At 36.5% G+C, this 13,300-nt stretch overlaps 1 protein-coding gene across 2 annotated transcripts; it reads left to right on the top strand.

Moving 5' to 3' along the window:
• The first annotated feature begins 2,593 nt into the window (after positions 1–2,593).
• On the top strand, positions 2,594–13,264 carry LOC113113644 (eukaryotic peptide chain release factor subunit 1-like). Of its 2 annotated transcripts, none has more exons than XM_026280016.1 (11): positions 2,594–2,848; positions 3,137–3,230; positions 5,692–5,867; positions 6,986–7,125; positions 7,207–7,345; positions 9,033–9,223; positions 9,419–9,548; positions 11,021–11,194; positions 11,384–11,448; positions 12,506–12,653; positions 12,754–13,264. In XM_026280016.1, the coding sequence occupies exons 2-11, from the start codon at positions 3,145–3,147 to the stop codon at positions 12,834–12,836; spliced, it is 1,332 nt and encodes a 443-aa protein (XP_026135801.1). In that variant the 5' UTR covers positions 2,594–2,848; positions 3,137–3,144; the 3' UTR covers positions 12,837–13,264. The 2 variants fall into 2 exon arrangements, with proteins under 2 accessions (XP_026135801.1, XP_026135802.1); XM_026280017.1 differs by having other exon boundaries at positions 2,800–2,954.
• Positions 13,265–13,300: the final 36 nt, after the last annotated feature.

The following is a 13,300-nucleotide window of genomic DNA, read 5'->3' as shown; positions in this document are numbered from 1 at the left end:
AGCGGAGAGACACATAATCGCATCAGTTCCTCTGCAGACGGCAGCTATTAGTCTCCATTTGATCTCGTCATGTTGACGGCTGGTGTGTGACATTCAGACTGATGTCTGGGGCGTCTGAGGAAGCATTTGCATGAACGAAAAAAGCTGACGTTACCAAAAATGGGATTTTTTTGTGCAGACTAACAGGACTGAAGGAGGTCATCTGTGCTCAAGACACATTTTTATACCTGAAGCATGAACTCTGTTGGTTACCCAGCATCCTCTCTGCCAGGAGATCCTGGCAAGGCCTGAAAGCACCGCATCTCCCCCGCAACGATCTATCATTCCTCTCAGAGTCATCGGGTACCAAGCTTTTCCATTTGGAACAAATCTGTTGGCCGGAGTTTCTGACTCGGGCACGCGGCGGCCCAAAAGGCCTCTCAAATTACCTCTTAACATCCAACGAGCAAACCAGATTAGACCTGCTCCTGCTCCAATCGTTCGGGGAGAGATCTGAAAATTGCGTTTATAATTGTGTTTGTCTCGCCAAGTCTTCACAGTGAGTTTATCCAGCTAACGGCCATCTTTAATTCTGCTGTTTAGTTTGGGATTTGTCCCGGGAAAGCAGTGCTGCTGAGAATGATGCTATAGAGAAACAGCATCTTCATATCTGACTACAGTCAAGCATCATCAATACTTCGAGTACTTCTAGGGATCTCAAAACTCTAACATTAATTATTGAACTTCAGCTTATTGAAATAAGGTGGATACTTTCATTTATAGATGTAGAAATGCAAGTGCACAATCAGCAAAACACAGGGCCTCCTGTGACCCCTCATCCTTCTGTTTGTTAAATTATTTTCGTTCTATTTCCAGAATAAAAGCGCTGACATTTAATTTGACATGAAGTTAAAGCATCATTCAGATGTGGCTAGTGTAATAATTGGTGTGCTGATGCACCAGGCTCTCATGCGGTGGTAATGACCATCTGCCTCGTCTGATAGCTGCGGCAGTCTCTGCGCTCGTAAACACTGACCTGACTCTCACCGGGAGCAAACGTCCTCACACCCTCCAGGAGACACATCCAGCCTTCCCAAAATAACCCCAGCATCAGGGCCAGAGAGTCTCAGGGTGCTCAAAAGTGTTTGAGCCGAGAATTACTGAGACTGTCATCCTTAAATCGCTATTGTCACAGATAGTTTCAGCTGGGATTTTCTTGGCCTGTGCAAGGTTAACAGATTTAGGTGTGTGTTAAACGTGGAAAAACACTAAATATAAACATGCTAAATCGTCAAAGTATTTTCAGTTGTTCCAATTGGAGTGTGAATTGTGTGAACACACATATTTTATACCCAGTTAACAGTTCTAGCTCCCAGAACATTCCCAAAACAGACATTTTAATGTTCTCTGTTGGCAAAAAAAAATAAAATAATAATAATAATAATAATTAAATAATAATAATAATAATAACAATAATACAAGATTATATATATATATATATATATATATATATATATATATATATATATATATATATATATATATATATATATAAAATCTTGTATTATTATTATTATTATTATTATTATTATTATTATTTAATTAATTAATCGTCCGTATCACGGTTATATATATTTTACTTTTGTATATTTTGAAATAAATACAAAAAAATATTTTATATATCAATTTTTGAAAATAAATTTAAAAAAATGTAAAACATTTAAGAAAAAAAAAATTATCACTTAAAAAGTTATTTTGGCCCCCATATATTTCAATCCAAGAGAACAGATTCACATTCGTCACATCTGAAGAAAAAATCTTAATTTGTTGTGATCATCACATTGATCTTATATGCTACTGTAAGATTGGCTGTAATATTGACTAAGTATATAATTACTTTCAAAATCATATTTCATTGAGTGTAACTGTTAACAACATTTATTTAGCATATATTTGAAATATATTTTGGCCATAAAAACTATATGGGAGTTTCTTTACATAAATAGAATATCCCCTGTAAGTTTGGAGAGCTGTTGTTTAATTAATCAAAATTGTCAACCGTGATAAGGACGATTAATTAAGATGTCTATTAATATGTATGACTTCTCAAAACGTATATGTTTTTATTCGGTGATTAAACTGACAACAAATTTAACATGTGTGCACTAATTAACTGCACTGGGTGTGTGGTAAACACTTCACCTGAATTCAACAAACAAACACTGGAATATACAACACCTAAATCAAGTCTATCAGGTATTCCTCACTGCCAGGCGACATGTGACAGACAGTGTCTCCCTCTGCTGGCGACGACCGAGAAATGATATCAACCAATACAATAAACTAAACTGACAGGTTATTACATTATATACACTCATGTCACTACCGTGTTATAAGGTATTATGTTAGACGTTTAACTATAATTACCAGGAACCACAAAAGTACTGTGGAACTTGGCTAACATTCTTCTGCCGTTTTATGAGAGAGAGGTCACTAACTTTTTGCGACAGTTTGGATTCAGTTTACGGCACTTCTCATTCATTTCTATGGTATCCGTAAACGGTGACTAAGCTGTCGCAAAACTCTGACTGAAGTTCAATGACGTTACGGCTGTAATATGTATGCGTCCCAATATGCGCACTCTCCATAATAAATGATATGTGATATTAGTCATTTTCAATACTAGTTAAGGAAGATAGAGTGTATAGTATGCACACTGGGACGCAGGGGATCTCTGACGTGGCGCCCAGTCGTTTCTAGGCAGGTAACTAGGAAGTGAACACTGAAGCTCCTCCCCCCACGTGTATCCGCAGGAACCGGCGTGACGCGGGTGGTGAAAGAGATCGGCGGACCGGAGGGAGACAGACAGGTATTTATAACGGACAAATATGTTACGTATAGGTTTATATGGTTTTTTAAAGAGGATTTGGAGTACTCGGTTTGTGTTCATCGACGTGTACCCTGCTGTTAATATGGTAAGTTACTTCGAAGAAAACAGTAACACCCGTGGGGTTCGTGTCCGAAATTAGTATAATATCATAGTACTTTGTGGTACTGTTAGTTGATGCAGCCTTGGAGAGCAAGAGGGGCGTCAAGACACCGTTCACCAGGTCTGGTCAGTCCCGGTTTTAACTGCGCTTTCTCTCCGCTGTTGTAGGACTGAAGATGGCAGATGACCCGAGCGCGGCGGACAGAAATGTGGAGATCTGGAAGATCAAGAAACTCATCAAGAGTCTGGAAGCGGCGAGGGGGTGAGTGAGTGAGTGAGAGAGAGAGAGAGAGAGAGAGCGCGCGCGCGCGTGTGTGTGTGTGTGTGTGTGTGTGTGAGAGAGAGAGAGGAAGACCTAGAGAGAGAGAGAGATATTCTATTTTATTTTATTTCTAACTTATACATTCACATACACTAATTCACTTTGCACTACATGGTTAATACTTTTATATATTTTATTATTATTACCATTATTATTTTTCTTTCTGTAAATACATATGTGCACTATTTGTAAGCAGCCCAGCCACAACTGCTTTGGCAATACAAATGTACAGTTTTTGTCATGCCAATAAAGCTCACCGAAATTGAAATTGAAGAGAAAGAGAGAGTGTATGTGAGAGAGAGCGAGAGAGTTTATGTGGAAGAGTTTGAATGGTAAACGGAATAATAAAAGTGTTTTCATGTTGCCTTAGTTTAGTGGTTAACATCTGGACTGTGAACTGAAAGCTTATAGTTTCAAACCCCACAAATATTTATCATGTCACCACATGACTATAAAACGAATGTTTTATACAGCTTGTATATAAGACACTGGACCACAAAACCAGTCACATTTTAAGTCGCTATTAAAGTTGACCAAATAAAGTCCTTAGCAATCAAAATAAATTTTTTTATGTATTTACAGTAGAAAATTTACAAAATATCTTAATGAAAGATGATATTTATATCTGGAGCAGAAGGGGTAAATCATATGCACACACATGCATGCAGAGAGAGCTCCATGTGATGTGGTTTTCTTCCTGACCCCAGATGTTTCAGAGTGAGCTGTAGTAATGGTGATTCTGTCTTAGTAAACAGCAGTAATGACAGGTTAGCAGCCGCAGGGCCGGGCAGCTCTCATGATGGTGTCAGATACTTCACTTCAGACCTCCTGTGTGTGTGTGTGTGTGTGTGTGTGTGTTTGAGTTCTGGACCACAGTGAGGTGTGTTTTTAGCCTCATAATAACTATAATGACACATATTATTCTTTCAGTACATTTATTATAGATTCAGATAAGAGTCTTGCTCAAGGGCATGATTGTGATTGTTCACAGTCAGCTTTTTCTGGATTTGAACCTACAACCTACTTTTTGGCAGGCGTTTTGCAACAGAGATTAGCTTTGCTGGATGAAGAATGTGGATCCGTGAGCTCTTGATCTCTTGATGAAGGTTAAAGCAAGTGTACATGGGTCTATTTGAAGAAGAACCGCTCAGAGAGAGTGTAAATGCGTCATCGGCATGACACTCGTGCTTTCATTCTGACAGGTAGTTATGTTGAGCGTCACAACAATACGGACCTTCACTCAAGGGTAACTTCTGTGAGATAAGAGTAATTAATACTCGCAGACACACAATGACGTGTCGAATCCTACATCATAAACTGAAACGCTTTGTTTTTATGCCTGTGTGTCGCTGACCTTCTTGCCACGTGTGTGTGTAAATAAAGGAGAGCGTGTTGGTCTGTCTGTGACCCTGATAACTCCTCACTGCTCCGTGTGGACGGTGTAAACCCAGCGTTTGAAGTCAGTCTCCGTGATTTAGCAGCAGTTTGTGTGAGAGTAACTCTAGAAATGCCACTTCAGTCCGCTGATAATACCGAGGACTTTCACCTCTCTGTGACTCTCTAACTAGTCAGCTACCAATCTAGGCACCATTATAAGGCATCATGCATGCGATAGCTGATAACATACAGAGAAGGCAATCCCAGAATGCACCATGATGAAAAATCGAAGAGGGACAAAAAAAAAATCTGGCATTTTTTTATATAAGTAGAAAGTATGTTTTACATGAAAATACCATTTCAGTCTTACTGCTTAACGGTTTCACCTTTAATTCGATGTGTCACTTGCTGATTCTTTGTAATTGGGTCAAGGAAAGATCGTGGTTTTTAAGCATTAAAGCAATAAAAGTTATATACAGCTTTTTTATTAATATTTTTTATATACATTTGAATGTGTCTTGTTGAAATAATTTTAGTGACTACGATACAGTTTTACCATGATTTATAGAAGGTGCCCACTGAAATGTCATTAAGTGTAACAATAGAGCATATATATATATATATATAGAAAAACACACTTTTTATAAATGTAAAATCACTTTTGTGAGTTTAATTTGATGCTGACACCACAATGGGATGTTATCTTTGAAGTACTTAATACATAATTGTATTGATCAAAAAGTAGTATTTCGGTGTCGAACGTAACAATGTTCCTGATGTTGTGCAAATTAAGGATTGGTGACTATCTAGTGTTCCGAATCAGTCACCTTTCTGTAATTTGGTTCATTGACAGTAATTTGTCCATTTGATGAATATCAGTTCCTGTGTCTCCAGTAGATGACGGCGGTTTGCATGTACTGATATAATGTGTGCCTTGACTGCAATGCATGTCACTTAGGATAAAAGCATCTGCCAAATTCATAAATGTAAATGAACAGCATTGTCGTTTGTTTCTCTCTGTCAGTAATGGGACCAGCATGATCTCGCTCATCATTCCTCCTAAAGATCAGATCTCCAGAGTGGCCAAGATGTTGGCGGATGAGTTCGGGACAGCGTCAAACATCAAGAGTCGAGTGAACCGGCTGTCAGTGCTGGGAGCCATTACTTCAGTCCAGCAGAGACTCAAACTCTACAACAAAGGTGTGTGTGTGTGTGTGTCTTTACACTCCTCACCCAAACACACCTGCATTTTTAAGAAGGACATCGGAGACAAAAGCCTGTGTTTGTCCACTCACATCACTGAGTCACTATATTCAGCATATGAGAACAGTTTTATGAAAGCAAAAGGCTCTAGCATTGTGCTTTCTAAGAAAAAAATAAAATTGGTGCTACATGCATTCTAATTGGTGCTTTTTTGGTCAAATAATTGCTAGTTAGAACAATGTTAATGTTATTAGGTTGATTTTCATTCATTATGACCCTCCAAATAGACCATTTTTACTTTCTAAATGTACTTGCGGATCTTTTTCGGCACGTTCCATTCGTATATAAGTTCGTTTTTTGTACCTGACGTCTCCAATGGCACCGAGGGGAAATTCACATTGTCTGTTCTGTTGTAGACCATGTATGAAATCGATATCCTGAAATCAAAACGTTTTCTGCCACAAAATTAATTTTAGGTTTTGGACACAACACGTTTCGAAAGCCAGAATTCATTGACCAAAATGGAGCAAATATATGCGTTAATACATATTCATTATAACTTTTGAGTGTGATTGAATAAATCTTTTATCAAAACAAGTTTCTGTTATACCCACTTTTTAAATGTTTATATTTCAGCAATGAATTGGAGTAAAAGCATCATAATACCTTTAAAAAGTGACCTTATTTGCAGATGTTTAGTCAAGATGTTTTATTTGTGTTGTGACTAATATATTTGATTAATTAGCTGATGATTAAATAACAGTAGTTTGGTTTTTGAATTTCAGTGTGTCCTGGTTAAATACTTTCAGCGCATTGCTATTGCCTGTTATTAACACAATAGTTTAATATCAGTTAATGCATTAAAGTCTATAATGATAGATTGAGTGAGATCTGATCAATTCCTGTCCTGCACTGACTTTTTTTCACATTCAACATTCAGTTTCATGGTACTGAAGTAAAAGTAAAAGAGTTTTGCACAGCGTTGCATGTTGACGTTTTGGTTTTTCTGGTTTGTTCATGTCAACCACATCCAGAGTCCACACTCTTATAGTTGATCATCAGACTTTAGCAAATATCCAGCTGGAGTTTGTTCCTGTTTTGGTGTGTGTTCATAGTGCCCCATAACGGTCTGGTGGTGTACTGTGGCACCATAGTGACAGAAGAAGGCAAAGAGAAGAAAGTCAACATTGACTTTGAGCCGTTCAAACCCATCAACACCTCTCTGTACCTCTGTGATAACAAGTTCCACACCGAGGTACAATCCCAGTCCAAATCAAGCCTGTTTCCTGAAGCTCGTTGTTCTTGAGATGCTATATAATGGTCTGTCTTTCTCTAGGCTCTGACGGCGTTGTTGTCAGACGACAGTAAGTTTGGATTCATAGTCATTGATGGAAGTGGAGCTCTGTTCGGGACTCTGCAGGGAAACACCAGAGAAGTGCTGCACAAATTCACTGTGGACCTGCCCAAAAAACACGGTGATCACAGCGTAACACTCACTCTGATCTGACAGCTGCGTCCAGGTGCTTTAGGTGTACTTACTATGTAGCTATGAAGTTTCTTAGAGATTGTGTTATTAAAGGGACAATAAGTAACTTTTTAGGTATTTTATTATCTAAAATCAATATTTTTATTCATAAATATGCCCTCAATGGTGTACAAATACCTATGCCAATGTTTAAACTAATCCTTGTAAATGAAGAATTTATTATCTTTATATACATGGGACGGGTAGGTCGACGGAGGCTTCCATGTAGTTCCGCCATCTTGCAAAACTATAATAGCAGAGAGGGACAAAAAGTACTAAGCCAACGCGTTTCCACAGCGCGTTTTCGGTCAGAGCCAGAAACGCAGGTGCAGAGCAGTGAGAGGCGCTTGAAACTGCACCGGCAAGTTTATAGGTCTGGATTGCATTCTTATTATGGACCACACATATGCCGCGCCACAGGAGAAGAAAACATCGTCGCCAAAACAGTCAAAAATAGAACGTAAAAGGAAACGTGACCGTAGATTACAGAAAACAAGAGTTAATGTCGGGGAAGCTTTTTCTAGGTGGAAAGAGCTAATGCTTGATAAAGATTTCAAAAGAGACGCTGAAGTGGCCAGTTTTCTTCTCGACAGGTAAGTCAGTGTTACAGTCTATATTATAATATTTTTTTTATATCTAACAATGCATATAATTCAGAAAATATAACGAATAAATTAGACATAACTACTAATTACAATATTTCATGTTTTCCACAGTCAGTAATTCATACTGTAACATTCGTTTGTTAGTTGTCATGTTGCAGTTTGTTTGAAATAACACACCTGTTCACCTGAAGGAAAACTCGACGAAGTGCTATTAGAATACATCCTGTCAAAGCTTTTTGGTACATATCGCCTACCGTAGATGCAACGCGCATTTGAAAAAGCGAGGTGCTGGAGAGCAAAATTAGTTTGAATGCAAAATACAATTTCACCACTAGATGGGAGTAATTCCTACTCAGTGTCCCTTTAAACTACTTTCATAATTCATCTTTAGACTCGTGTGTCTTTCAAAAATTATTAGCAAAATCAATGTTAGATTTGGTAAAGGATGATTGATTTGATTCTAAAGTCTTACTCAATGATTCGTTTGGATCACTCGTTACTTATTTTATAACCAATATTTATAAGTGTTATTTTATTGAATTAACCCCATATTTATTTCAGTTAATTGATTCCCAGTTAATTTGCATCATTACCCATTTTTCATACAATTAACTTTCTGTAGTTGAATATGATTTAAAATAATTACAGATTATCCTTTTATGTGTTTAATTTATTTAAAACCTTCCTTGATTATTCTAAACTACTGTAGATTCAAAAATGTGCTTAAACATTTTAAATCTTAATTTTTTTTCCTAATTGTTACTATTTACATTTTAGAAGCATAAATATTGAAATTGTTACTGGACACTACAGCTAAAATAAAAAATTGAAAAAAAAAAAAATATATATATATATATATATATATATATATATATATATATATATATATATATATATATATATATATATATATATATACATTTTTTTTTCTGGTATTCTTGAATACTATTTTATAGAATTAAATCCATATATATGTGTGTGTGTGTGTGTGTGTGTGTGTGTTTGTAAACATATGATGATTTTCTCTCTCAGGAAGAGGCGGCCAGTCTGCGCTGCGTTTCGCTCGGTTAAGGATGGAGAAGAGACATAATTACGTGAGGAAGGTGGCAGAGACGGCCGTGCAGCTCTTCGTGTCTAATGATAAGGTCAACGTGGCTGGACTGGTGCTGGCCGGATCCGCAGATTTCAAGACCGAGCTCAGCCAATCAGACATGTTCGACCCGGTAAGAAAGCATGAAGACTGCTCGGCATTTGTTGTTCTCTGATTAGATGAATTCCCTTTCCTTGAAATCATTGTTAAGAGTAATATGTAGAAATATGATTCTGTACATAGCTTATCATCGGATGTGACCTAACCGCAGTTTCTTGGTGCTTGGCTAAAGTCTGTCTTTCTGACATCAGTCTGTTGTCTCTCGCAGAGGTTACAGGCGAAAGTATTAAAGCTGGTCGACATCTCTTACGGAGGAGAAAACGGCTTTAATCAGGCCATCGAACTGTCCGCTGAGGTCCTGTCCAACGTCAAGTTCATACAGGAGAAGAAATTAATAGGTAAATATCGAGCGGCAACCTCCCGCTCTCTCTCGTGAAGCCAATAATGAAGTGACTTAAACTGCAATTCATCGACTGGCCGCTTGAGGCTGGCTGCAGAAGAAAGTCATTCCCATAGACTCCCCATGTTAAAATGCCCAACTTTACAGCAGAAAAAAACATGTTTACAGCCTGGTCCAAAAAATTATTTTGGTCTATATTGCTAATTTTGCCCTTCATGACAACTGTGAGGGGGGTGAATTTTTTTATAACTCATCCGTTTAAATTATATTAAGACTTAAAGTTCTGCATAATTAAGGGCGTGGCCACTTGAGTGACAGGTGGATTGCCACTGCTGATAATGCAGTCGCGCTAGGTGGGCGTGGCTTCAGCAATCAGCTCCCGTCTTTTTGCCCATTTTCGATTATCCGGGAGAGTTGCGCGATGACGCGCTGCCAAGATGGCGACGGCCCGCTCTGCACACTTTAGGCTTCAAAACCGCTATTGAGGAGTCTATGGGTGCCGTCACGGACACTACGTCCATATTTTTTTACAGTCTATGGTAAATATAGATTCTTTTGAGTCTCTAACAATGCCAAAGTCTTATTCTGCATTCAGAGATCATTCTAGAACCAAACAACCAAACCCCAGAGTCCTTAAACTCTTAAGTTCGGTTTGATCAAATTTAAAATCTTAAAGGGATAGTTCTGCCATTTACTCAGCCTCAAGCAAAGTTTCTTTCTACTTCTAAAGAAGATATTTTGATGAATCTAGGTACCCAAACAGACTGTTTTTCCATATATGGAAGTCAATTATTTGTTTGCTAACATTCTATTTTTGGGTGAACTATACCTTTAAGTGCTGTAAGAAAAGTCTTGATCACTCAATTTGAGACTGAAAAGCAGGATTCATGAGACGACCTAATATAATTATTAATCAAAGGTGATGATTAAGTTCTATAAATGTGATTGCTATGTGCAAAGTGATCGATAATGATTGACTTTTAATGAATTATATTATGTGTTTGTTGTAACATGTTGTTGATGGTTATAAGAGTCCATATTTTATCATATTGTAGCAATAAAACATTGTTATTTCAAAATAAGAGTCCTTAAGAGGCTTTCTTGTTTATAATTAAATGTCCTGCATTATGCATTATGTTAGTTTTTAAGGTTGTTAGTTTTTAAGGTTATTTAATAACAATCATAAACAATCTTTTTATTGCCTATTTTTAAAAACATTTTTACATTAACAAAATCCATGTATTGACACATTAGTTCATTTCAGTACATACTGTATGTATTCTACTTGTCAAAAGGCTACATTTATTTGATCAGAAATACAACATATTAAAATGATTTTTGAAGGATCATGTGACACTGAAGTAATGATGCTGAAAATTCACTCCCTATTTTGAAACTAAATCAAATGTTTGACTAGTTTGCTATCCTAAACCGAGCTGAAGGCATTAATGGCGGTGCTCTGTGTCTCAGGGCGATACTTCGATGAGATCAGTCAGGACACGGGGAAGTATTGTTTCGGTGTGGAGGACACACTGAAGGCGCTGGAAATGGGAGCTGCTGAAATTCTCATTGTCTATGAAAACTTAGACACGATGAGATATGTCCTGAGATTGCACGGCGCGGAGGTCAACGGCTTGGAGAACGGTACAGACACACACAAAATAATTCATATTATGCAATAATATTCTCTATTTACTCCAAACTCTTGCCTTCTGGCTCTGTGTTCAGTGTAAGCACGAGCAGTGTTTGTCTCTACTGTGGGTTGTTGTTTCAGCAGACAGTAAGAGATTCGGCAGTGCTTCTGTTATTTCTCCTCACTGCTGTGTGTTTCAGATGAGAAAACCATTCATTTGACCCCAGAACAAGAGAAGGACAAATCCCACTTCATAGACAAAGAGGTGTGTGTGTGTGTGTGTGTCAAAGGTTGTATGTGCTGTGAAAACAATTACTTTCATAATTATTATTCATATTTTACATTTTATTTTTTATTTTCAGTTTTGTTGTTTTTGGCTGCTTTATTTATGTGTAAATATTACTATTTAGGTTTAATTACTTTTGTATTTATTTTCTATGTTTTATTTCTTGTTTATTTTTTTTATATATTATTAATTAAGAACCTATATAATTTTAAGTTCTTATTTTTTTTTTTTTTTTTTTTTTCAGTTTATTCATCTTAAGTTTATTTCAGTTGGTTCCTGAGACAACATTTCTCATTTGTTTAGTTTAATTGTTTTATTTATTATTTCATCTAAATTGTTTATTGTTAATTTAACTTAATCTTTATTTAAATATTTGTAAAATTTGGCTCTTCTAGTGTATATGCCGATTTGATTAGAATAGCTGGATAGCTAGTCTCTGTTAATACTGTGTGTGTGTGTGTGTGTGTGTGTGTGTGTGTGTGTGTATATATATATATATATATATATATATATATATATATATATATATATATATATATATATATATATATATATATATATATTTTTTTTTTTTTTTTGTATAAATAAAACTATGATGAGTCAAAGATAATAAGGAATTTCTATTCTTTAATGGCATGTGCATTGCTGCATCAGGGATTTCCAAACTTTTCTGTCAGCTTGAACCCCTTTTATATAAAATATTTAAAAAAATAATATATTTAATAAAAAAGTCCCCTTTCAGATTAAAAGTTACTATTTTAATAATTTATAATTTATTTTATTATTTGTATATTGTTTTTATTAATGCATTTAAATGTTTTTAGTTTTTTTTTTTACATTTTTCATTTTACAGAGTGTCAGGCAATGCACTTGGTTGCTTGATGATGAAACAGTTGTTCCCCCCTTTCTTTTTACATGTGTAAAGAAGAGCCACCAAATGAAGATATGCAGTAATTTGCATTGCATTATCATAACACACTCACACATTTGACAGCCCTGACATGTGTAATGTTTGTGGTGTTGTTGTGCGGCTCAGACGGGTCAGGAACACGAGCTCATCGAGTGCATGCCGCTGCTGGAGTGGTTCGCCAACAGCTATAAGAAGTTCGGAGCGACTCTGGAGATCGTGACGGATAAAAGTCAAGAGGGATCGCAGTTCGTCAAGGGTTTCGGAGGAATCGGAGGTGAGCGAACACTGAATCTGGATTAGTTCACGAATGAAAAGATGTTGATCAAGAATCTTTTTACTGTTTATCACTCACCAAAGTATGGCCTCTCTATTAGGTATTTTGCGGTACCGAGTGGATTTCCAGGGGTTGGATTACCAGGCAGAAGATGAGGAGTTTTTTGATTTGGATGACTACTAGGTAGACGAGACACAACTTGAGAGAAATCAGTGAAGATTTGAAAAATCATGGGGGAAAATCTAAAGTTATTTTTTTACCAAATACTCAAAAACACACATTTTAAGAAGTGTGTCGTCCGTCAGTCAAATGAAGGACAGAACCGTTCATGAATAATTAAACAGCCCGGCTTTTAGAGCATTCTGATTGGACAGGATTCATTTTATTCTCTTTCCCTGTTTGAATTAAAGTCACAGAATCCTTCTGACTGTTTGGACTTAATTTAAAATGTTTATTTTAAGTTCTCTGTTCTTCTCATCCCAACTTTTTCCACCATAAATCCACAAATAGTATTCTTCCTTTATTTTTTAGTATTTTATTATTATTATTGGCAATGCTGTATTTTGTAATGAATAGGGGAAAACAAAATAAATTTGAAAATTCTGAAGTAAGCTTCTTTCTGTTGGTGTTTTACTGATGTGTGCTCT

Source organism: Carassius auratus, chromosome 14, assembly GCF_003368295.1.
Source record: "Carassius auratus strain Wakin chromosome 14, ASM336829v1, whole genome shotgun sequence".
NCBI lineage: Eukaryota > Metazoa > Chordata > Actinopteri > Cypriniformes > Cyprinidae > Carassius > Carassius auratus.
This window is presented reverse-complemented; position numbering and strand designations above follow the sequence as displayed.